Below are 27,967 nucleotides of genomic sequence, written 5' to 3' on the forward strand. Positions count from 1 at the left end.
TCCAAATAAATGGCGGTGGTAGATTGTCACGAATTAGGAATAAATTTATAATAATCAAATTTTAATAATGCCGTATTGGTATTACGATAAAAAAGATCTACAAAACACACCGTCTTTCCGTGATGGCATTACAAACGACGCGGAGAACCGTTACCGTAAGGAGGGCGCGAGGTTTATCATCGATACAGGGTCAAAGATGGATCTAGGTTATAACACTGTGGCCACTGGTGTTGTTTATTTTCATAGATTCTACATGTTTCATTCGTTCAGAACCTTCCCGAGATACATAACCGCGTGTTGCTGTCTATTCCTAGCGGGTAAAGTTGAGGAGACGCCAAAGAAATGCAAGGACATAATCAAAGTAGCGAAATCGTTGTTAAATGAACATAAGTTTAGCACATTCGGTGAGGACCCGAAGGAAGAAGTGATGACTTTGGAGAGGATATTGCTGCAGACGATTAAATTCGACCTGCAAGTGGAGCACCCGTACGGGTATCTGCTGAAATACGCTAAGTGCCTCAAAGGTGATAAAACGAAGTTACAGAAAATGGTGCAGATGGCATGGACTTTCGTTAACGACAGGTGTGTTATCGTAATTCATTTTGTCATGTAAACGCCAACACTTAAACTGATATTGTTTATAATTATTTATCTTAAGTGTAATTTAATAGACAAATGTTTTGGTTAACTATTTCATTACGTGTATTGAAAATCGAACACTGTTAATTTGGTTTGTTTGCCCAAAAGCTACAAACAATATTGGATTAAATTTGAATGCAAAATAAAAATTGGACAAAATTTTATTAAAGAAAGTTATATATTTGTCTTTAGGTTTCATCATTAAATATAACTTAGTATGTACACAATAAAATAAAACAATGGCTTGAAAAATCTTTAGTTTTAGCAAAACTAGCTGTTTAATACTTAAGAATTATAATTCTTTTTATATTTTATAAATTATAATTTGTAAAAATTCATTATCACATTTATAATTTTTAAAATTTTTTTTTTAGTAATTTCAACTACTGTTACCTACAGTTAAGTTAAAATTATAAAAAAAAAACTATTTGAAAAATAATTATGTGTGTAAAATATTCTAATCTAATATATATAAATCTCGTGTCACAATGTTTATCCTCAATGGACTCCTAAACTACTTAACTGATTTTAGTCAAATTTGCACACCGTGTGCAGTTTGATCCAACTTGAAAGATAGGCTATATTTTATTTTGATATATTATGTTATTATTATATTTCAGAAAAAAATAAGGTGATACGAAGTTCGCCAGGTCAGCTAGTTATTTATTAAAAATATCTGATCTGTCAGATGTTGTCCCATTTACCAAACTCAAATGACCGATCGAAATCATTCATATTTTATGAAATTTTCTAAATTACTGTACAATTTCTGTAATGTTTTATTCCATATTATCCACATGTAAATATCAGAAAATTAAAAATAAAATCGAAAATCGAAAAAAGTCAGATGAGTCACCTTGACCAATCATCAAAGGGAAATATAAATTTATTTTGATGCATATATATGTAACATGCCATTTCATATATTTTGGGTAACTTCCCATGGTTATGTTAACATAATATTACATCTTACAAACCTATTTCAACAACCTATTTTATGACAATTGATATGACACCAATATTGGTTGATCAATTAAATAAATGACAATTAATTAACTATGTTTTAAAACAATGTTTCCTTCATTCTTAAATATTTAATTTTCAATAAAAATACTATTTAAATATTGACTACTTCTTTCAAATGGAGAGCTGGTATTTTTGTTCAGTTACACTGCGAAAACTACTGAACGATCAGAATAATACTTATACCATAAGATGCAGAGTGTTTCTCAGAAGGTTTTAATATATTATATGTTGATGATTACTTATCGTGTAAAGAATATGGACAGACAGAGGTCGCTAGTATATTATATATAAAGTTCTTAAAAGCCAGTAACTTCATATTTTTTTTTTTTTTTTAAATATACAGACTAGCGCTTGACTGCGATCTCACCTGAAGGCAAGTGAAGATGCAGCCTAAGGTGGTGCGCGCTTGCCTAGAAGATGCCTATTCACTCTTGATTTAAAGATACCCAAGTTATAGTTCGTTGGAAAAACGGAAGCCGGAAGGGCATTCCAAATTTTTTTTCCAATATTAACAAATGTCAATAAAAATTTTACTAATATTATAATCAAACTATGAACTGTATTTTCAGTCTTTGCACAACACTGTGCCTTCAATGGGAACCAGAAGTCATAGCCGTGGCACTAATGTTCCTAGCGGGTAAACTGAGTAAGTTTGAAGTGGTTGATTGGAACGGACGGACGCCCAAACACACTGCCTGGTGGGATATGTTCGTTGAGGACATTACTATGGAACTACTTGAGGATATTTGTCACCAGGTGATTTTTATATTGCGTTTGATTGTTGGTGCTCTTATTCCTGTTCTGGTTGTCTGTATTTGTGACTCTTCCAACTTTGTATTGGAGAGCACATTAAGCTGTTTGCCTCCGATTGTTATCATCGTCACCTGATAGAGATTATGCTCTCATTGTAGGGATAAATCTGCCAACCCGCAGTGGAGCAGTGCGATGAAATGATCTCCGTCCTTTCTCACACATGGAAAAAGAGGCCTATGCCCAGCAGTGGGGTCTTACAGGCTGAATTAAAATTTATATTGTATGAAGAAATGTATAACGTATTGAAAATTTTCTTGTTATTGTTATAATATATTATAAGAATGGTTATATTATTTTATTGCATTGTTTCCGTGCACTGAATGATGAGAAAACTTAAATTGAGATAGTTTCTTGTTGTATAAGTTACTTGAAATGAGGACAGTTGAGCAATAAATTCATAGAAGTTTTTTTTTTAAATAATGATGAAATTTTAAAAAAAATGTGTTTGTAATGAACTATTCATTCATTTTGTAACATTAACCAAGGTTCGATTTGAATAAATTCTTCTCCTGTAGATAATCTTAGAAGAATTTATACTACTATATATAGAACTATTGTTCTAGTTTTACTTTAGCAGAGATCATTAATTTTATGCAGAAAATATCAATGTCTAATTTTGTACAATATTCATTTCAGGTATTAGATCTATACTCGCCACAAACCCAGCCGTCCGGCGGCGACTCACCCACACAGTCATCTGCCTCAAAGCCGCCAAAAAACGAGAAGAAGGCCTCCGTTACACCGCCCACTTCCGCATCGCCTGTCGCCGTTACCACTAAACCAGTTGTCACACCCATTAAAAACGGATCAGATGTCAAACTGGAGCCTCCAAAGATTGATATGAGGTTTACCTACCCAGGTTATCCAGCGATGCCCGCTTACCCGGTGTATTCGGCTCCACCCCCTACTATTCCTGCCCCGAGGCTTCCTATCCCTGCGGGGCCCCCTCCACCACTAGTATACCCCGAGCCTCCCCCTGTCCCTCCTACACGTTTCCCCCCGGTTAACGTTCCCCCTCCGAATTACTTCTCCCCGATAGCAGCGAGACCCCTACCACCTCGAGGGCCTATCCCCCCCGGTCCCCCTCCACGACCGTATTACCCGCCACCGTGAAGGATAGATTAATGTATAGGTTATGTTAAAATTTTTATACAAAAAATATAAATAAATAGACTGAAGTTATTTTGTTTTATTTCCTACACTAATATTATAATGCTAAAAAGTTTGTTGGAAGGCATTAATCTCTGAACTACCTGGCTACTGGTTTGAATTGAAAAATTATTTTTGTGTTGTGTGTACAAATGTAAAATCACAAAAATATTATTTTATAGTTTTTTTCCTCAAATTAATGCGGGTGAAACAATAAGTAAATATAACATACACACACGGTCGTCTGTTCCTATGTAACTTAATACTTGTGTTACAGGTAACAGTCGACTGGTATTTTTTTTAAATATACATAGAAATAATACACATATAGCACACCCAGACTTAGACGGAAATCGAACCCGCAACCCGTGGAACAAATTGAGGCCACTACAAAATGCGCCAACGAGCTAGTCAATGATAATGATATCAGATGTTTGTAATTGATATGGATTGGTATTAAGAAATTAAGACACTAATAAAAATGTAAGTAATTTTATTAATTTCATTATAATTCATTGCTCATATACTATTGTATAAAAAATATAAAAAAAATAATAATAAAACATTCACTTCAACAGCAGATGTACAAAACGTAAAGTTAAAATTACGCATAAAATACATACAGGCTTGTCATAAGGTCTTGTCACACTTGCCAACTTTTTTTTAATTATTGACATTTGATGTAACATGATTTGTTGATATAATTTTTTTCTATTTTTGCGCTATTTCTTAGTGACATTGCATGCAAATGCTATTGGAGTAAATAAAAAATGAAAATAAAATTGTGACCCTAAACAAATAAAGATAAATTTGTTTGGAAACAAATTAAAATTACTCAAGATTCGACATTTGATTGACTAATATACACTTATGCATTTTAATTTGTCAAATAATTTACAAATTTATATAAATTTGTAAACCATGATCAAAGAAATGAATTAGCATTAAATCGGGACAGCGAAATTATATGAGATAGTCAACTTAAAACTTTTTTTTATAAAGTCGTTAGAACATTCTAGATATTAAAAAAAAAAAGAAATATACAGATTACTGTCAAAATATAGGTAGCAAAAAATGTTAAAAAGGAAAGCAAAAACGTTAATTGTATCAAAATTGTAGATACACAGAAAAACCACATTTATAGAAAAAAAAACAATGTGTTAAACAATAATAATAATAATAATAAAAACGATTTATACATAATTTACAAAGAATCTACACAAACGCTAAAAGAAATATTTTACAGAGAGTGTTGCCACCGAGTAGAGAACATAGTTTTTGTGCTTGTAACTTAAAAGTACAAAATTATAATATGGAGCTGCCGTTTCGACTAGATAAAAATACATCAGTAAAAAATATATGAACACATCGCTTACGATAACAACTAATTTAAATTATTTAATCTTTCGTAAATAACTTTATAATACAAAGAGATTATTCATGGTGAACTTTGCTTGTAACCGGCACTAAAATTGCTCCGCAAAGAAAAAAGGTTAACCCGAAAACGGCGGGAAATTAAAATGACAGATGAGAAAAAATTCAATTTATAAAAATTGAAATCAGTTATTTTTAGCGCCGATTTTTGAGCACAGATCGCTTCTGACTATAAAAATTATATCAAAACCGATGCCGAACATTTATATCATTTTGGTTCTTAAACACAAAATTAAACATTGAGTGTGGAACACAAAAACATGGATTTGTAATAAACATATATTTCTCATTTGTAATAATTTGATTTTGACACATTCGAATACTGAATTCCGAGGGAAGCCATACCCTTTCATATATTTCGTTAAGTTACATAATTTATTTAAATATAATATTAAATACGAAGGCACACAGTTAGTGACGTGGTTCAGCAGTATTATTCGATTTTCATTCGAGTTAAAAATCGTTTTCAACTTATATTTTGTTACTAAATTTCATTTCATCTATTAAAATTCTTCCAAAAGTTAGAATTTTTAGAATAGTTTAAGACATCTAACAAACGTTCAAGGCACGATAATTCATTTAAAAAATAATATCGAAATAAATATATCTGATTACGAGAAATACCACTATAAATATAAGGCACGCATCACAATACTTAACACATTAAAACTGTTACAACTTACACGAAAACGAAAAAAATCAATTATATTAAAATATACAACTCAATAGGACATATAAACAGAAATATACAAACAATAATAAATGAAAATGAAAGGCGTACAACCTCAAGTACAGTATAAATTACGCCTATAATTTTTTGAAGCTTTTATATTTGAGCAAATATTAATACATATCACTTTATTATATTTATTCCATTTTCTGGTTTTCATTTATAAATATTATGATTTGAACATATATATCTAATAATATTAGTTTCGAGATCGCTGATTTTATTGCTTGTAATATAATATTAAATTTCATACTTAAAATTCAATAAATACTAAAAATATATGTGTACGTTGATAATGTAATCTAAAAGTTATTTATCATTGTTTGTTAAAATTTAAAAGACGTCAAAAGTGATTAGAAATGCGTATTTCTGACAAGAAATAAATTCTTTTTTCATAATATTATTACAAACAAAAAAATCAACCATCTTTTAATAATAAATAATCTTTATACTCTAGTCACTGCTAATAAATATAATACTTTATAAAGGCACTGTTTTTCAAGTTATTTTGAAACATATCGATTCATTTTGACAATAGTTATTTGAAAGTTCTGTCAATCTATCTCTACAATCACAGATTGATAAAAGAAAATGACTGGATATCATTAAGATTTATATATTGTGACTTACGGTTCAAATGAGTCTCGATTGTTTCAAGTATTGTAGTAATATTTGATGTAGAAATTTGTATTGATGAACGTTTTCTATGAGGTTCGCTCGCTGCTGGTGTAGCAGACCGATCGTTCGGGGGATGTCTAGTTCCTGTAAATAATTGAGAATTTTTAATAATTTATCGTTTTGTATTATTTATTTACAAGGGCTATGGATCAAAAGCATTATTGGAACAATTTAGAAGTGTAATTTTGTTTTTTTTGTTAATTTGTTTTTTAGTGACATGAACAAAATTAGTGATAAAAAAACATATATAATTATAAAGGTCTAAGGATATTCCTGTAAACATTGACAGGAAGTAAAGTACAAAGAATAAATTTGTCCACAATATCAAAATTGTTTTTAATAACCATGTCCTGAGACATAATACTGCGGTGTATATAACTTTATCGATGAAGTTATTAAGTCAAAGAGTTCAGTTGGGTTGATGTGTAAGCACGTGTGTACGCGGGCGCGCGCGCGCGTGTTTGTGTGGGTGTGTGTGTATTTGTGGCTGTGTGGCTGTGTGTGTGTGTGTGTGTGTATTTGTGGCTGTGTGTGTGTGTATTTGTGGCTGAGTGTGTGTGAATTTGTGGCTGTGTGTATTTGCGTGTGTGGCTGTGTGTGCGTGTGTGTGTGTGTGTGTGTGTGTGTGTGTGTGTGTATGTGTGCGTACCTGATTAGTGTCGAGAACATGCAGTAGCAGGTGCGCAGCCAGCGCGGGTCCAGCGCGCGCTCCACAGAAGACGATGGGCGCGTTGCGAGCCTCCGCGTCGTCCGAACTGGCCGCTACTAGCCCGTTTACCTCCGATATGAAATCTGATCAAAAATATTTTTTTTTATTCGAATATCTCCGAAGTTTAACGAAATCTGTACAAATGTGTCTCTATTTAAAATATGTTTAACTGAAATTAATTTGTAAACATTTTGCGATTTTTTTTCCACTGGAATTCGACTCGAAGTATCAAAAAGTGATCTGTATGTGGACTCTTCCGGCCAATAAGAGTGTTCAAATCGAGACACCAATACCCAGGAAGCCGGCCAGCTCGTCGGGCGGCGCGCCCGCGTAGTGCACGTGCCACAGCGTGCGCTCGCGCGCCGCGCGCCGCACGCGCACGCGCGCCGAGCCGCCCCACGCCGCGCGCGACCACGCGCCCGCCGACACCTGGAACTGGACGGCGCCTCGCGTTAGCTGCTCGTTGTGGCTGTATGTATGGACACACGGACACACACACACACATATGCACACGCACACGCAACGCACACGCACATGGACACGCAACGCACACGCACATACAAACACACGCGCACTAAAGAACGCACGCACGCACACAAGCACGCACTCACACACATATATACACACACAAACATACACACACGAGTGCGCGCACGCACGCACACGCACATGCACACAAACAACAAACACGCACACGCATACAAACAACGAACACGCACACGTACATAAACAACGAACACGCACACAAACAACGAACACGCACCCGCACGCACGCACACTCGCACGCACTCACACACATATATACACACACAAACATACACACACAAGTGCGCGCACGCACCCATACGCCCATACAAACACACGTGCACTAAATCACGCACGCACGCACGCACTCACGCACGCTCGCACTCACGCACGCGCGCATACCCATACATACACACACATACATATACACACACACACAAGCGCGTGCACGCACGCACACAAACAACGAACACGCACACGCACATACACGTGCACGCACAAACACGCACGCACGCACTCACCTGCCCGTAGTCGTTGGCGCGGCCGGCGGGCGGCAGGTAGCGCGGCTCGGCGCCCGCCAGCGCCAGCACGCGCGCGCCCACCTGCCACACGCACTCCCACAGCGGCGCGGCGTGCTCCGCTCCAACCGACTGAACCAGTACGTAGAACCGCTGCGAGCTGCCCACTGTCATCTGCGACACGAAGCCGAGCTCAAAGCACTAATTGTGGTGACACGTAATACTTAACACGGCTAAACTGTAAGTATTTTGTTCCTAAACTCTAGAATACATAGACTTTATGGCAAGAATATAGTTTATAGTGCTATATTTTCTTCACATTATCTGCTATCTGATATGTTCAAAGGCTGGAGTCAAAAACTTAGGATAGGATCCTTTGTGTTGTAGCGGAACAGTTATTCTAAAGTAAGGCTATGAAGCTTGACTAAAACGGCTTTAGAGATTTTGAAATTTTTAAAGAATCTTCAGAGTTTAAGCAACATACCCACTGGCAATAGCTATTATATAATTAATTACCTTTTATAACCTATAATACGGACTAAGATGGGGGATAGCATTCTGATATACAATTAACATTTCTAAAACTTTATACGATCTTTATTTTTTAATGGATTCTGTCGACATTTCTCGAGTATATAATGATACAGATTGTGCCCAAAATTTTGGAAGTTAAATATCACTTACAGTAACATGTGAGGCGTTGATATATCCATGGGGGTTGGTGGGGGTGGGATGTAGTCGCACCCTATTATCCTCATAGGGTATGTTATCAACACTGAACCCATTTAGAGCGGCGTACTGTGGTAACAGCGCGGTCCTGTACTCCGAGTCTCCTTCCCGACCTTTGGGTATTTGTTCAAACGCGAACGCCAGCTGTTCGTCCGACATCTTCCTTTCTAATAATTGGCACTAGAAGATAGGGAATATTAATTGTTATAAGAAATTTTAAGTAAAACTTCATTACGCAGCTTGACTTGGAGAGTGAATTGGTGAATTCGTGACGAGAGCGTGACGAAAAGTTTGATAGGGATATAAGTTAGTGACGATAGAAAGAGACAGAGAGAAAGAGAGTTAAGTTTCGTAAGTTTTACTTCATTCATGTGGTCTAAAGCACACTTGTTTTTTTTTATTAGTGTGATGTGTTTTCATAAATTTAGATCAAAATATACGTAAAAAAAAAAAAAAACAATAGAAGTAGAGAATTTTAAAAGTAAAGGTACCTGGTATATAACCTTTTTCGAGAAAAGTGTAAAGGTAATATACTCTTTGCGTCCATTTCCAATATATAGATTTATTTATTTTACGAAAAAGAAGCAAAAGAATTTGTAATTTTTGATTCTATATGTGCAAGAAAAGGCCGTTAATTTTACAACTTTTTAATAGAATGGTCTACGTATTTTGCATATTCCATAAAACCTATGTAAACTCTATATAAAAATTGCGAATAATTACTAAATATTTTCATTTCAATTAATTATTTTCGATTTCGTACTGTATCCTTTTTAAAAACAATCGTTAACCGGTTTTCTACCTTATCTCCTCGAGCACCGTCAAATTAGAAAACTTACCAAAACTACGGTGTAAATTTTTATTTTCAAATGGCCATTATTCAAGGCAAACTTATTTCATGACTTTTCAAATTCAAATTAATACTCAATCAAAAATTATTTTTGGAAAAAATATCCAAGCTTGGAAAAAAAAGTAGTGAGGTAATGAATGACCGGTGTTGGTTTGTGATTAGATTGGTTATGAATCACGGAGAGGTGCGCAGTGTTTGTTGATAAACACGCCAGACGCGATAGTAATTACAAGTTGACATTATAAATATATCGATGATGTATTTAACTTTTGATAAATTTATTATTTCCGTTACAACTACATTTGGCGTCAAAAGCGTATTTTTTTTTGAGTAAAACTTTTTTACGAATCCTTGAATTAGGGAGTGCTAATGCGTGACGAGAGCGTTACGAAAAGTGTGATCGGGCGAGGCGAACGGAAGTTGAGAGTGAGATATAAGTTAGTGAAGACAGAAAGAGGGAGAGTTACGTTTCGTATAATACTGTAGGGGCAAATAAAGAAGGTGAACTTCAGTCGTGTGGTCTAAAGCGCACTCTTTTTTTTGTAAAACAAATATAATACCTAATGTTGGATTATATAATCTATAAAATATAGAAATATATATAAATATAGAAATAAATCATCATTCATCATTATCATCATTTCAGCCTATCGCAGTCCACTGCTGAACATAGGCCTCCACAGGTTCGCGCCAAAAATGGCGTGAAATCATGTATTTTGTCCATAAGACACCACGCTGGGCAGGCGGGTTGGTGACCGCGGGGCTGGCTTTGTCGCACCGAAGACGCTGCTGCCCGTCTTCGGCCCGTGTATTTCAAAGCCAGCAGTTGAATGGTTAACCCGCCATCGGTCCGCTTTTTAAGTTCCAAGGTGGCAGTGGAACTGTGTTATCCCTTAGTCGGAAACAGCAGTGACGCTGAGTGACATTTTACAGCAATTTTAGCTGTAGCAAGACATGGGTATATAATATACCAGCGTATACTGCACCGATATGAATAGGAAGAGTCAAATTATGTTTTGATTTTGGCGTTTTATTGTTTTATAATTTGAATAATTTAATACGATTTTTAAACATCATGTTACTCATTGTTAAGGACGTGTGCAGACACACAGTTTTTAGATTTCTGGAAAAAATTAAGTGATACATACCAAAGTTTCTTTGGTAATGCTCGGAGGTAAGGGTTGGAACTTCGGAAGTCCAGTAGACCATCGATGCTTGTTGGCAGGCTGGCCAGGCTTCGCTCGGTCCCTTCCAAGAGTCGCACTCTTAACCTCCACGTTTTTATTCCCCCTCCCCATAAACATCCCCCACCTCCGCCTTTTCTTCTCCTTAGTTATGCTCGTCTTACTACCCTCCAATTCGATACTAGTGCTGTAAGCCGAGTTCACTATCGAACTCGATAGAGCACTGTCTGTGACACTGATAGCCGATGTGTTGCTGTCTGAGACTCGTATATCTGGGACACTTATCGACGTTACATTGTCAACCGATTTGCTGATTGTATTGTTGTTCGACAGTTTATGAGTCGATAGACTCTGGTAGGGCGTTTCGTCGTTATCCTTATCTTCGTTTTTCAAGGACACCCTCTCCAAATCATGGGTTACATTCTGCAGGGAGTCAGGATTTGGTATTGATTTGTTTGATACGTTCAATTCTTTGGGCACGCTTGATTCCCTGACGCCCTTAATGATCTGGGCGTTCATGTAGTGACTGTCATTGTCTATTTTTGTCACGTAGTTTGCAACAGTTACATTAGGCTGAGCGTTGCCGTAGTTATTTATCGTTGGATGACTGCTATTTCTCTCGTTTAGTCGCGCGATTTCGTCTGTGGTCGTAAGGCTTTGTGCACGTTCCCTCATCGTTAATTTCTCGTGTTCGTTTTGCCACGGCAATGGTACGTTTTCGTATATCGGCTCCTGAGTCTCGGTATGCTTCATTTGCTGAGGTAACACCAGATGTCGTTGATACGATATCCGTCTCATCGGCATTGAGTACATTATGTTCCCTCTTTCGTCGTACACTTTCTGGATATTATCAGATATGTGGTGGGGATCGATTATTATGTGGGGATTGGGTTCGAGGACGGATGTCAGGTTATTGTAGGTGCCGTGAGTCGCAGGAAGGATGTTCGGTCTGGCGTAATTGACTACGTTATGACCTGCGGGATTTACGTATCCTAAATACTGTCTATTTAAAGCTGTTCGCGTCGAAACTAGATCGGGACTAGATCCAGAGACATGTGAGTTTATATAGCCTCTGTGATAATTTAAGGCCTGACTGGCTACCGCTAAATCTGGAGTTGAATTTGATGCTAGGCCGTTGGACGGATATGGGGGTGGTGGTTTATATACATTGACAAAGTGCATTGCGTGGTCTGTTTGTACGTTGGGGTTGACAGCCATGGGGTAGTTTCCGACATATTTAAGGCCATATGCGTAGTCATCCGTGGCTGCAACCGGTTGGTTGACGGGGACCGTATGTCTAGTGACGTCAGGGTAGTGGACCCTATGGATATCGGGGTGAGATCCATACACAAGGGGTTGGGCGGTTGTGTTTAGGAGTTGGGAGTGTGCGTGGTGGTTCTGATATCTAAGCTGGGCTTCGGCTCTTTGTTGTTGGTATTTCTGTTGTATTGCTGTCTCGTAGTCAGGTGCTGGTCGATATGATGGTAGAAGTGCTCTGTGAGAACATGTGTTATAACTTTAATATATTATACACGGTTCAGTACACACATGATAAATTTTAAAAGAATGTAACTAACTACATTTTTTTTTCCTTTGGTAAATATCTTAGTGCTTTATTAGGAATTTGAGTGTTACCAAATTATACACTTTTAATGTTTTTAACTATTTTCGAGACTATGACATCACCACATCACATGATCACCTCCAATGAACGGACCAGATACAACTTTTAAACAATTTGTTTTGTTGGTTGAGGGTCAAGTACTCGATATTGAATTACAAATACAGTGGTACCAGTAGAAGTTGTAACGACCCGTGCGTGTCGAGACGTGAATATGTTATAACTGTACGTACATTCTAGCTTGTACTCTATACATAAATAGTATATCAATAAAATTTACATAGAATATAGTTTTAGGGATTTTAGAATGGTATTCGCGGTAAGATCCATAAAGGTTAAAGATTTTTTATTTGTAACATGCACTCCCGGTCGTCTGTTCTTAAAGTAAGCATAAGTGAACTCCGAGCCCAGGGACCATTATCGTATGCACATATAGAGGGAACTAGAGTAACATATATGTACCTGTTTCTGGGTTGTGGTCGATTGTCTGCCAGTTCCAGACAGGAGGTGGAGTGTGCCCTGTGCGCTGATGTGAGGGGTTCCAGGCGTGATGTACTGCCTACTTCTCTCACGTCCAACTCTTCACGACTTTCCGATAGACCGTGCTCCTAGAAATATTCACATTGTAAAAAATGTATATAGATTATAAAATTATTTAGACAAGCTTTTATGTAAGTTAATAAATAATGTATAATTAAAAGATCAGGTCATACAAACTTCGCTTACAATATATCTTTGTAAATGTTATATTATAGCACATCATTCAAAACGTATAAAAAAATCGTTGGTTTTAAAAACTTAGAATAACTTTATAGCACTGCAATATATTTTAGAAATAAATGTCCAGTGTACTAGAAATAAAACATTGAAGACTTGATCAGTTCAACTACACTACACACTAGTTTTTTTTGCTGTGTGGTTACGGCAGTGAAGAATATAGCCACCCTCTTCTTCTCTTCTCGTGGGTGTCGTAAGAGGCGACTAAGGGATAACACAGTCCACTACCACCTTGGAACTTAAAAAGCCGTCCGATGGCGAGATAACCATCCAACTGCTGGTTTTGAAATACACAAGCCGAAGATGGGCAGCAGCGTCATCGGACTATGGGCAAAGCACATGAGTTCACGCCATTTTTGGCGCGAGCTTGTAGGCTGAGTATTAGGCTGAACTGACACACTGGTTTTGTACGAATACAATGACTGACCGATATTAATTTATTTATACAGAAAAAGAAAACATTATTACATGTATAATTATTACATATTTCATTTAACACGTAATTTCGACAATCTAATTAGCATTTGCGTACAATTACCGTTCGATGATTTAATGAATGTAAAAAGCAATCGATTGGTGATTTAGCGGCGATATCCCTGTCGTGTCTAGCGACGGACACGCGACAATTAATGATTCCACGTAGATAATAGCATGAATTACAATTATTTACATTCAACGCACCTTCCTATCTATACTGATGTAAAAAAGGTAAGGAATTCGTTAAAACAGCGTCGGCTTTTTAAACAATTCGTCACATTTTACATAGTTAAGTTATTTATTGTGATGTATGATGGTTCGTGCATATGAGAATTTAATATACGTTACTGGTTGTATGTATTTATTAATAAAATACATAATAAAACAAAAAGTGCGCTTTAGATCACACGACTGAAGTGAAACTTCGTAAAAACGTAACTCTCTCTCTTTCTATCTTCACTAACTTATATAATATATATCCCTCTCAACATCCGTTCGCCTCGTGCGATCAAACATTTCGTAACGCTCTCGTCACACATTCACCAGCTCTCTCCCCAAGTCAAGCGTGCGTAAAGAAGTATTACTTCAAAAATTGTAAACATATTTAGATTGTACTTTAGCGAGATTTCATCATCATCATCATCACTTCAGCCTATCGCAGTCCACTGCTGGACATACGCCTCCCCAAGTACGCGCCAAACATCACGGTCCTCCGCAATTCTCATCCAGCCTACACCGGCAATCTTGCGTAGATCATCGGTCCAACGGGCCGGAGGACGTCCCACACTGCGTTTGCCAAGACGCGGTCTCCACTCTAGGACCCGTCTACTCCAACGGCCATACGTCCTGCGAGACAGATGACCAGCCCACTGCCACTTCAACTTGCTAATTCTGTGGGCTATGTCGGCTACTTTCGTTCTCTCGCGGATAGTCTCATTTCTAATCCTATCTTTGAGAGAAACCCCAAGCATAGCCTGTTCCATTGCACGTTGAGAAACCCTAAACTTGTGGACCAGTCCCTTCGTCAGTGTCTACGTCTCGGCTGCGTATGTTAACACAGGCTGGACGCATTGTTCGAAGACTTTTGTCTTCAAGCATTGCGGAATCTTCGAAGTGAGCGAGATTTAATAAATATTAAATATTTTTAGATTCATTACATTAATCACCAAGCGACAAACGAGTTTACGTTCCGCTCGAAATTAAGCGGTTACCGCAGTCAATAAACGCACAGACGTCTGCAAGACTCATTGGTTTTTTCGACTGATCACAATTTATTGACTACTATTATTATAGGCTATGAAACATAGTGTTCTAACTTATACCGTTTCAATTTGTACGATTTTATTTTTGTGTTACCCACACATTAGGAAATTGTAAACATACCGTTTTTGTGTAATGGTGCGTGTAGGCGCCTAAAACACCGACGGTCTCTGGTTTCGATGCTCGGGATAGATATATGTACATATATGTACAAATATTTCTTTCAGAGAGCACGTTAAGATGTTAGTCCCGGTTGTTATCATAAGTACCTGATAGCGATCGTTACTCATAGCTTCAATCCCTCTACATTTAGAAAGAGGCCTATGCCCAACAGTACGATGTTACAGGCTGAATCGTTATAGTCGCAGAGTTAGTGCGTAATAACGTGTATTAATGTTAATATCGTTGTAGACGAAGCCGCGCGGAGGGTCTAGTTTATAGATAAAATTGTTTTTATAGAAAACTATGCGGTGAACGGCGTTATCTGATTAAGCATGCGATACACGGCGCTGATGGCTTCATTAAACATTTAAATCGGTAACTCACTCGTGTATGTATAGTTCATTATTAACTGTATCAAATGTACAACTCTTATTATTAACCTCCTGTAGGATGAATATAGGAGACTATTGTAATACAAGACACGAAAGAAACGCAGATTACGACAAACATTAAGATTTTCCTAACATTTTTTTTTGTATATTTTTTTTATTCTACTAGCATGGCAAAGAAGCCTACAGACGCCTGCAACACCAGAAGCATCGCAAGTGCATTGTAGACACCAGCCCCGACACTCTCCAGGAGTTCTGAACACCTTACCCACCACAGAAAACAACATTGCCTGAGAGCAGAATGATTTAGCTGTGATCGGTCAGTCGGCTCGATAATACGGTCGAGGTACTTCCCCAGTTGGACTGAGAGGATATTTCCTCTTGTGCCCGACTTTAGTTACAAAACTGTCTGAAAGCAGCATTATTTCGATCATCATTACAGCCTATACAGTCTACTGCTGGACATAGGCCTCCACAAGTTTACGCCAAAAATAGCGTGAACTCATGTGTTTTGCCTATAGTCACCACGCTGGGCAGGCGGGTTGGTGACCGCAGTGCTGCCTTTGTCGCACCGAAGACGCTGCTGCCCGTCTTCGGCCTGTGTATTTCAAAGCCAGTATTTGGATGGTTATCCCGCCATCGCTCGGCTTTTTATGTTCCAAGGTGGTAGCGGAACTGTGTTATCCCTTAGTCGCCTCTTGCGACACCCACGGGAAGAGAGGGGATGGCTATATTCTTTAGTACCGTAGCCACACAGTACAGATATTATTTCGATAAGTTAACAATATACATTCAGACTCATTCGGACGTGATCTTTTGTAAGTTTGGGATACTTCAGTCGGGCTGCTCCAAATTAAAGTTAAAATTATTTAAAATATAATTAGTCACAATTGAAGCGAACAGTATTTTCCGGTAGTTCAGGGTTTTTGCGTTCGAGACGTTTACGTCAGAACATGTTTGATAACGACACACAATTTAACTAAAGGTGACTAATGCTGGTAAGCATTATAAATTTAGTGACGAAAAAAGCTTAAATTACATATATATTTCTATAAGTAGCAAATATTATCAGACAGATCTATTATAAGGATCTTATTATATGGGTTGTCTGGAAGAAATGGATAATTAGCCATAAGTCCGCCCACTGTACTTCACTGTCTGTAACTATCTTTATGCTTTGTTTGTAATATATTTGTGGTGTACAATAAAGTATAAAATAAATAAAATAAATAATAAGGACTTCTTCATCCAGTGACCACGGTTGCTGTAAAGTATCCGAAACGTCGGGCATGTAAAAAACTTAATAAACTGTAATAAAATTCGAAATAGTTGTTTCATTATGAGTGAAATTCGCGTAAACATTAGAAATTGACTCCTTCATCACTCCTCGTCATTCCTGGCGAGTTACCAGTAAACCTGTACATTGTGATTCGAGACAGACAAGCCCAAACAAGTTAAATTTTAATAATCTTTATCAATATATTCCAATCTAAATAGCAATCACAATAATTGCTATCACGGCATATCAGGGTCAAGGGAACTTTGATTTGGAACTTCCATTTATTAGGCTTCCTATAGATAATCTAATTAATGCACTAGTACTGCTTTTTAATCATTTATTGATAGAATCGAATTTATTATTCGAGACGGACGCGTTTATTATATTTATGGTAACTTTGTCTGTTTGTTTTTTTTTTGGACCGCAAGATGGCAAGTGGCTGGATGAGGATTGCGGAGAACCGGGATGTTTAGCGCGAACTTGGGGAGGCCTATGTCCAGCAGTGTACTGCAATAGGCTGAAGTGATGTGATAAATTTATTGCTAAATAGTTGATACTAATTTTATGAAGTTGTTTATGATTAAACGCCCTTATCTCACGAACTGCAAGTTCGAATTTGATTTACAAGTCAAAATTCAATAATATCTTCTTCACACGGGTAGTGTAGTAGTCTGCTGTGTGGTTACGACAGTAAAGAATATAGCCACCCCCTGTCTTCCCGTGGGTATCGTAAGAGGCGACTCAAGGATAACACAGTTACACTACCACCTTAGAAGTTAAAAAGCCAACCGATGGCGGGACAACCATTCAACTGATGGCTTTGAATACACAGGCCAGAGACGGGCAGCAGCGTCTTCGGTGCGACAAAGCCAGCCCTGCGGTCACCAACCCGCCTGCCCAGCGTGGTGACTATGGGCAACACACATGAGTTCACGCCATATTTGGCGCGAACTCGTGGAGGCCTGTGTCCAGCAGTGGACTGCGATAGGTTGAAGTGATTCACACGAGTTAGAACTATGAAGCTGTCGTTTTACAATTACAATCGTAAATGTTTATATTAATTAAATATTAATTTATGAGCCATTTATGTCCATAATTGTCTGGCCTGATGGAGCAGTGTGAACTTTCTGCTCTGGAGGTTTTGGGTTCGATTTCCGCCCCGAGTCTGGATGTGTCCATTTATTTATATGAACAAATACATTTATCGAAAAAAAATATTGGCCTATAACAGTCCGATGTTACCCATGACTCGAGCATTACGTCGCTTATCCTAGGAACAGATGGACATAAATGGCAATATTCTAATATTATTATTATTATTTATAAATTTAATCAAAAATTACACTTTTTGTTCTACGAGACTCAACGCGATTTTTACTATCTGTATGTATCTGTATGAGCCATGGTCACGGGTGACTCAATATCAGGAGAATATATATATATGAATATATATATATATATATATATATATATATATATATATATATACATCCAGATACATTTTTGGCGTCAAGCACGAAGTGCGTTATTACGACGTCCCTCAGTTATGCTTACATTTTATATGTTTTTTCTGCGAATGTTGCTTATTTTTATCATTTTAAATTCCGTGGGTTATATCAATTTCTTTAAATTTCTTTTTTGAGAATATTCTGCTTACAGTTGTGCCCAACCATTTATGAACCCCTTTCATGATACTTATGTTATTGCTTCCTCCATATATCCATATAGCCTCACTTAATGCACCGATTATTTAGCGTCCTATATAAGTAATGATGAAATGAGTGAGAAGTAAGCTGAAATGCGACGTTGCCAGTTTTCTAGTAGGTGTGATCATCTATCGTTAACTTAAGAAATAATTCTATTACGCTCGTTGAAATTTTAACATGTACCGGTCATAGGAACACCTCCAATTTTTCATCTTATAATAGCTCTCTTAATAAGCTGCAACATATATTTTATTTAGGCTTTTAACATTTTAATTATTGACGACGTAGCACATCATCAGAATAATAATATAATAAATAATTATTTATCGTTGTGTCCATTTGTCATAAGTATTCTTTGACGGTTCGCAGGTTATGTCCACTTTCCTGCGAACCGTCAAAGAATAATAATAAATAATGTTCCCTTATCCTGCCACGGATACTTTCTGTACATTGAAGATATTTAAAAAAAGTGATACGGTCTATGAATACAGGTTACTGAATCGAACATTTTTTTTATATGTTTGTATGTGTCGTTGTGTCTTCATCACGCCAGAACAGCTAAACGGATTTCAAGTAATTTTAGAACATGGATAACTGGGCATCCAAGAATACGAGGATATTATTTTTTCTTCTTCGCTGACGAATCTTATAGGTTAATTAAGTTTTATAGCCACAAATAGTTGTGCTGCCTGCTTTTACAAACAACATATTATTATCATTTTCAATATAAAAATGTCTCACGGCTAAAATATTTTTTATACAGACTAAATAGTCTAACTACTTAACTCTATTTCACTAGAATGATTTACCTAAGTCGTCGTCTGGCAAATTTAAACGTCGTCAAACAATATTTACTTATAAAATATAAAGTATATCTTTTAAGTAGGTTTCTAATTTTTTTTAAGTGGATAACAATAGTTTATTAAACATTATACATATTTACAATTCACAACTTAAGAACTAAATATTTACAGATAGTTTTGGTATAAATCATGTCCGCGTGGAATCGTGTCAAGAATGCTGACAGCATTTTCTCGTTGAATCGCTATGCCGATTCTCTGGGCAAAAAAATGCACCAGCCCTCTTATCACCAGTGGAGGCAATAACGCGAGGAGTTATCTCATTTAAAAAAAAATTTAGCACTGCTACTCCAAGGTCCAAGTGTTTCGACTGCAAATGGCACAAAGATGTAATTTGAAATTAATGACGAATACTTGTGCCGTTTAGTCGTTTCAGCTTTTTCCACTGTGGCTCCCGCTTTTAAGGCTGTTTCCCTGACATGAGAAGGAGCAAGTGTGTCAACGCAGGTTGCGTCCCACAAAAGCGCCCGTCCCCTTTCCCAGGGAACCAACGTCAATCCATCAGGTCTCTTGCCATCATTGCGACTAATTCCAGTAGGCTCGATAAGAGCAGGAACGTCGATGGTGGCAAGAGCTTTTTTATGGTATCGTTTAGAGAACCGTGGCGGTAAAACCTACCTGAACTCTTGTTACAGGAAAGGCCGTGTAGTCCGAAAGAATCGACCTCTTTTCCGCACGGAGATCTGTGTTCAAAGCACAGTGGAGCTCCCAACCGGAGACCGAGAGCAATTCTAAAACTTTCATTGTCTAAAAGCGTCCCAAAGTTTTTTGACGGCATTGCGTGTAGCCTGGATTGGGTCAAAAGCCAGAACAGCTGCAAAAAAACTTCGTATCCTTAATAACAGTATGCGTCAAACTAACGTCCGTATATGTGTTACGTATTGCGTAGCCCTTACCTGATATACGGACGTCGTAAATCTGTATACCTACTATTCGAACCACTACATATTCGACGTCCATGACCAAACCGTCACTAAACAAAAAACACAAATTTTCAGTAGGGGCGCTCAGTAACCAAATAAAAAATCATTGCAAAAATGTATTAAATGTAACAGAACCCTTGTTTTTTCAGATTCAAAGACTGCTACCTAGCCTGGCTTCCAAATTCATGCAAAAAAGTATAGATAATGTATATCTAATATATAAAATTCTCGTGTCGCGGTGTTTGTAGTTAAACTCCTCCGAAACGGCTTGACCGATTCTCATGAAATTTTTTGTGCATATTGGGTAGGTATGAGAATCGAACAACATCTATTTTTCATCCCCCTAAATGTTAAGGGTAGTCCACCCCTAAATTTAATTTTTAATTTTTAGATAAATTATTTTATTTTTTATTTTATTATGATTTGGCGTTGAAAAATACATACAACCCTATGTTTTCACCCTTCTACCACCAACCCCTATTTTAAAATAGCGTTTAGCGGCAAGACAACGTTTGCCGGGTCAGCTAGTTAACTTATAGAAATATTTTTATTTTTATGACAAAATAGTGTCACTTTTCCGTTTAATATGTAAATTCAATTCGTAAATTCGTTAAAGCCTCACTTTTTCCTTTTAAGTGTACTTTTATTTTATTTTACTACTTAAGCAGTATTTTGCAACCGAGCGTCAAATAAGCAGCGACACGTGCGTAGCAACTTCGGCAAACTGTTTTTAAATGATTTGTTTTGACTTAATTTAATATTTCAAAACCTTCAAATACAGTCAGTTTGGCAACGTCGCAATAGGACGTCAAATAATCGGTTGTATCGGAAGAGTTTTAGCAGAGTATACGCTCTGTCGATATACGCGCTAGACTAGCGCTGCACCGTTGGTGCGGAATTTCGCGGAAGTTTTAGTTATACAAATGCAAATGTCTCAACGATTTTTTGCCTTCCGGTGATTTTTGTTGTACAGGTAGCTAGAGCCAAAAGGACTAATGGGACATCGATTAAAAAAGTGGCGTCCGATATGCGGACGTCTAAAGGAGGTGGACGCCAGTTTAGATGCATTTCGGCCCATGTGGGACGCCTAATTATTAGCAGGATGTATATATATATATATATATATATATATATATATATATATATATGTGTGTGTGTGTGTGTGTATATATATATATATAAAGAAATATCGGGTGTTAAATAATAAAACCGCAGTATGTACCGTAGTATAAAAAAGTGTTTATAACGACCGTTAAGTTAAAAAGTTATAAAAATTACTCTAATAAAAGAAAGAATTTTTCGATACAAAACGGAAATCCCACTGACATTGCCGTTATCGTTACCGAATGTTACCTACAAAATAAAACAATTAACGCGGCGTGAATCCCGCGTCACGTCACCAAATTAATTGTATCAAATCACTGGCGTTCCGTTGTTTTAACCGGAACGTAGGGGGCTTATTTTAAGATGCGGTTAAATATGGTCGACGCAGCGAACCGAACCATTACTTTTTTTTTTAATTGCGTAAAATCAAAATGCATTTTGAGCTAAAACTTCCTTACGCACACTTGACTTGGGGAGCAAGCTGGTGAATGCGTGACGAGAGCGTTACGAAAAGTGTGATCGGGCGAGGCGAACGGAAGTTGAGAGGGAGATATAAGTTGGTGAAGATAGAAAGTTTTACTTCAGTCGTGTGGTCTAAAGCAAACTCTTTTTTTTTTAAATATAGCTGTTGAAGATTTTTTTGGTTTAAGATCCAAACTAGAAGCGATCTGCACTTTTCTGTTTAATGTACAAACATTGTTTTATATCTACTTAAGTATATTAAATAAGAAATCGCAAGCGGCTTGGCTGAAAAAATTCTTTACTAATTTTTCATCATCATCATCATCATCTTTTCAGCCAATTGCAGTCCACTGCTGGACATAAGCCTCCACAAGTTCGCGCCAAAAATGGAGTGAACTCATGTGTTCTGATCATAGTCACCACTAATTCTTAGGTAGTGTCAAATAATTTTTATCAATTACATATACAAATGGTTAAAGATTGTTCAAATTTTAATCGAACGATTTTTTTTTTCGCGCCATCGCGTTTCATTGAACCGCACCTGTAGTGTAATTAAGTAGCACTTGCCGCGATTTCACATTCACACATCACAATCTTGATTGACATATAAATATTTTCTAATTTCCTGCACTTATGTAAGTATAGCGTTTGTTCGGAATTAATTAATTAATTACTTACACCAATTAAATTTAAACTTTTTTATTTCAATAATCAGTAAATTGGCAGTTAATTAATTTAACGAATAATCGTTATTGGTGTATTACACGAGTTAATTAATTTTAAATATGATATTTTGTTATATAATAAGCATCCAATTCATTTGCTTATTTGATAACTAGCGACCGGCCCCGGCTTTGCACGGTTGCATAAACTATCAGTGTTCCTCTATTATATTAGGCATGTATTATACATATAAACCTTCCTCTTCAATCACTCTATCTATTAAAATAAACCGCATCAAAATCCGCTGCGTAGTTTTAAAGATTTAAGCATACATAGGGATATAGGGACAGGGAAAGCAACTTTGTTTTATACTATGTAGTGATGATTATTTTAAGATAATGAGATCCCATCAAAAGCATTATTGTGAAGTAAGAGTCAAGCTCTATATTGATAAAATCATTTGTTCTCCACGTCACTGACAAAAAAAAAACATTACTTTATTCAAGTCGACTTAAAAAAAAAGGTTTTAATTGTCATTTTAGAATTAAAAAATTAGTTTGAATTAATTATTTACAGTGAAAAGTGCAGCTGCTATCTAAACCTAAAATCTTACGCCGAGTTGCACGACAAGAAATTAAAATTTAAGTAGTGATTAAACTAATTTAATCGCAAGAATTGTATGAAATTCTCTACTTACATTTTAATTTTGTTTCGTACAACTCGGCGTTAGACATTTAGGGTACTTACTTGGAACTTAGGTCGATGCTCATCAACGGACGCGTTGAGTGCTCCCTGGTGTTTCATATAGAAGGTGTGCTGGTGGACACACATCCTCCACACGTACTTGCCGTCTTCGGGACTCGGGAGCGTGAAGGTCACCGACTCGCCTTGCTTTTGACACTCGATACTGAATGTACGCTTGTGATTGATCACGTTTGTTATGTCCATCCATCTAACAGGAAAGAATTTACGTTTTATATAAATACTCTTTGACAAAGCCAGCCCTGCGGTCACCTACCCGCCTGTCTATGACCCCGGTGACTATGGGCAAAACACATGAGTTCACGTTATTTTTGGCGTAAACTTGTGGAGGCCTGTCCGCAGTGGACTGTATAGGCTGTAATCATGATGATGATAATGATGATAAATACTTTTGAAGTAAAGCTTCAGAGGTGAATGCTTGACCAGAGCGTTACGAAAAGTTTGATCGGGCGGGAACGGAAGTTGAGAAGGAGATGTAAGTTAGATGGAGCTAAAGAAGTACTACTTCAGTCGTGTGGTCTAAATCACACTCGTTTTTTTTTTTCTTTTTCATTCAACGACTATTATCATGTAAATGTGGTTCCAACATTGTGGGTTAGAGTACTACTCCATGTGGGTTAGCATTTTTTTGGGTCTGAGTGTTTTTACTTTGGTTTCCCCACCGTGCCTCAGAGAGTACGAGGAGTACTTAGTCTTATGTATATGTAATTTGTACCAGGAAGCATTGTAAACGATTTTTTTTTGCCTCGAGCTCTGGCACTTTAATCGCCACATAAAAACAAAACAATTTAAGAGCAGTTTATTTCAATATTACTTTCGTACAGACCATTTAAAACCAAGCTAGATATTGGCTGAAGTTGAATCAAGCTAATTACTTAAACTTTTGCCACATTGTTAATAGCCTTATATTTCAAGCTATTATATAGTTAGGAATTCCCAAGTATAACATTTGAATGCAAGGCCGGCATTACAAGTAATTGTAACTGAAATTATCGAAAATATTTCTAAACACAAATCCATTGCCTGCGTTGTATCATAACACAATTTCTTAGTAATGAATCAGTAAGCAATATCTTAACCAGTTTGTGATTTGAATTGTAACTATTTTCTGATTGTCATTTTGAATAGTTCCTCGAAATGACCGTAAAACTTTCAAAATTGATCTTAGTACAATTTAACAGATCAAACCTTATAGGTCTACCCACCGTATTTCGGAGAGCACGTTAACCGGTCGGTCCCGGTTGTTATCACGTACACCTGATAGCGATCGTTACTCATAGTAGGGAATATATCCGCCAACCGGAATTGGAGCATAGTGGTGGATTAAGCTCTGATCCTTCTCCTACATGAGGAAAGAAGCCTATTCTCAGCAGTGGGCTATTACGGACTGAAGCATTAGCGTTAAAATGCAGTGTGGGATGTCCTGCGGTGCACTGGACAGACGAAGTATAAGATCGCCGAGGAAGGCTGGTTGGGCGCGAATTTGCGAGGAGTTTATAACCAGCAGTGATAACCTGAAGCTACTCCTATAGTTTTCTAGTTTTTTTTTTGTTCCTTTTTACGGTTTACTCACCGTAAGGGGGCTAGAGCTCTTTGGGGGTAGGATCGGCAACGCACTTGCAATACTCCTGGGGTTGCAGACGTCTATAAGCTCCGGTACTCGCTTATCATCAGGTAAACCGTGCGCTTGTTTATCGACCAAATTGCATAAAACAAACCACACTGAAAATTACAGAATCTTACCTATAAAAGTGTGGTGTGTCACTGGTATCGGTGAGCACCCTGATGCCGGTCAGAGAGATGGCGATGGTCACCTCGCTCTGATCTTTCTTGTCTCTCGCCATGAACATTTCTTGACCATACCCTCGTAGCTGCTGGCATGTTGTTATAAAGCCTTCTTCTGCTTGCGCCTATTAGAAACGTTTCAAGAATATTATGAAAAAATAACAACTTTTTTAGTAAAGCATGTTTGTCTATCATCTTGATCATGACAAACATTTGTTTAACATATTTCATAGGTTCTTTTTATGTTTTGGACATAGATAAAGATTTAGATGGTAAAATTCATTATTATAAAAATATTGGCAACAGAAACATATATGTACATAAGTAAATAATAATTTATTTATAATATACAATAATAATTGTGAATGTATCAACAAATAAATTGTTATTTTATACTGGATGTCACTCCACCCTCTTAATATACAATAGATATGTCTAATGTAATAAATACTTATATCAAAAATATAATAAATTTACATAAACTTACATATATAATATATAGCGGGTGGAGGATTACGCTCCGGCAGTATCATTGTATCATTATTTTAATATTATTATATAATTCTGTTTTAGTAGTAATAAGTGTTTAAAATTTATTTTCATTTCGTGTTGTTGTTATTCTATGAAAAACTGATATAGTGAATCGTTTATAAATAGATATCTAAATATTGATTACATACATTTGCGAAATGAATTATAAATATTGTTATTTAAATGTAAATTTACAAATAGTACATAACAAAGTCACACACATTTATTTACACTGCAATATGACAAATGCATACATAACGAAAATAATATAATATTTTTTTTTTTAAATAGTAAGTTAGTAAGAGATTACCGTAGCTTATAGACGCTTGCAACATCAGAAGCATCGCAAGCACGTTGCCGCCCCATCCCCAATCCTCCCAGGAGCTCTGGTCACCTTACTCACCAACAGGAACAGAATACTGCTTGAAAACAGTATTATTTTGCTGTAATCTTCTGTAAGGTCGAGGTACTACCCCAGTGGGGCTGCTCCATATTTTGAGCAGGAAATTCCTGCTGTGCCCTACCTCAGTTATATATAATATGTTCAGGTAAAAAGGCAGTGTAGCATAAATAATGATATCTGAAGAAAACAATCTGAGTTCTTGATTCATTTGAACTGACTATTACCATATGAAAGCACGAAGAGGAAGGCAACTCCTAGTGAAGTATAACAATAAATAAAAGCAGTAAAGAGTGGTTACTGTCTATTGACAGTAACAACCATCTTAAACATGGCAATATTTATCCACATAGTTACATGATGGAAATATCAGTTGCATGTTTACACATGCAATGATAGATGTTGCAGGTTTGCAATTAAATTACATATTTAAATAAAGGATAGATAAAAAATGCTTTATCAAATAAATTGCTTGTAATTTATTATATACATATGTAGTTTTTATTTAGCAAAGGCTGAAATTATTGCAATGTTTATAAAGAAATATCTAATAAGTTTTTTTTTTTAATTTTTTAGTGATATAATAGCATGGTATTAAATTATTATTTTTTTATGCTTAGTTTCTTAATATGATGAAAAAAAGAAACGTAATTCTTTTCCCGATTAATTAAGAATTATGGTGATGAAATAGTAATGCCCTCTATAAATAAATAAATAATATTTTTTTATTATTATAACATTCACTAGCAAATGGTTACATTTTATAAAGATGATATATCACAATTAAATATACAATAAATTAACACAAAATTACAGAAAGCATTAAAAGAGTGATTTATTTATTTTAAAAAGTGATATATATAAAAATTAGACTATTAAGTAAAAGCAAGTCACTGACCTGAGACATGTTGTGTAAAGACATGTGATGTTGAATCACAGCTGCGATCAGCCACTCGAGCCTCCCCGTCTCCGCTAATGTACTACCATCGATGATCTGACCTCCATCCAACATTTGCTTAGGAAATGTCAACAGATTCTTCAAATACTCCACAGTGTGCCGCTCTCTGTCATGGTTGCCGTATTCCGCCTGTCTGCTATACGACGCGAGTACGACAGCTTGTTGACAATCGCAAATTATTCGACCCTCCACTAAGTCGTTTTTCAATTGAAGAAAGTAATGGTAGCGCGTAACTTCATCCGTGATCAGACTCGTCCCGGATATCACATAGTACATGACACGCAAGTAAAGTTGATGGGACGACGCGAACTTGTCTAATTGCAGCTTCAGCGGTCGGTCTAGTTGTACCCATCGCGGCTGTTGATTACGATTAACGTATCGGAGGCCAAAGAACTCAGGCTGGTTGATCGCCTGTCGCTGACACACGTTGTCGAGGCACTCCTGCCCCGTGCTGTCCACCGACAGCGTGCAGTCCGCGACACCGCCATCTAACAGCTCGACGCTTATCACGAAGAGGCTCTTCGATGCGACGTTGTACTGCCGCGTCTTCTTCAACTTCAGCTTGAAAGGCATCTTCCGACTTTACCCGGCCCCGAATAACATCACGAAACAAACGTTACATTATACATTTATGGCACAAGAATGTAGGAAACGATGCATCCGTTACGCGCGCCACATACTTATGCGGTTCGGATTTATGACTTCAGTCTGTAAGTTTAACTAGTTAGTTGCCAAAAAATATTTTGTCGATGCGTATAGTCGTACTTTTTATTGAAAAGCGATAAAATATGCCAAGTAAACACATCACAAAACGACATCCGAAAACCACAATATTACAGCCATCACAAATGACAGCTGACATTT

At 36.8% G+C, this 27,967-nt stretch overlaps 2 protein-coding genes across 2 annotated transcripts; one reads left to right on the forward strand and one right to left on the reverse strand.

The window, feature by feature from the left end:
• LOC123658167 (cyclin-K) lies at positions 1 to 3,656 on the forward strand. The gene is made up of 3 exons (XM_045593607.1): positions 1 to 582; positions 2,235 to 2,421; positions 3,115 to 3,656. The coding sequence occupies exons 1-3, from the start codon at positions 68 to 70 to the stop codon at positions 3,589 to 3,591; spliced, it is 1,179 nt and encodes a 392-aa protein (XP_045449563.1). The 5' UTR covers positions 1 to 67; the 3' UTR covers positions 3,592 to 3,656.
• A 2,746-nt stretch (positions 3,657 to 6,402) lies between these two features.
• On the reverse strand, positions 6,403 to 27,775 carry LOC123658428 (tyrosine-protein phosphatase non-receptor type 14). The gene is made up of 10 exons (XM_045593852.1): positions 27,044 to 27,775; positions 25,173 to 25,339; positions 23,415 to 23,619; positions 13,068 to 13,213; positions 10,949 to 12,479; positions 8,906 to 9,130; positions 8,225 to 8,395; positions 7,472 to 7,613; positions 7,119 to 7,261; positions 6,403 to 6,553 (listed from the first exon to the last, which is right to left on the reverse strand). The coding sequence occupies exons 1-10, from the start codon at positions 27,674 to 27,676 to the stop codon at positions 6,425 to 6,427; spliced, it is 3,492 nt and encodes a 1,163-aa protein (XP_045449808.1). The 5' UTR covers positions 27,677 to 27,775; the 3' UTR covers positions 6,403 to 6,424.
• Positions 27,776 to 27,967: the final 192 nt, after the last annotated feature.

This window comes from Melitaea cinxia, chromosome 12, assembly GCF_905220565.1.
Source record: "Melitaea cinxia chromosome 12, ilMelCinx1.1, whole genome shotgun sequence".
NCBI classification, from domain to species: domain Eukaryota; kingdom Metazoa; phylum Arthropoda; class Insecta; order Lepidoptera; family Nymphalidae; genus Melitaea; species Melitaea cinxia.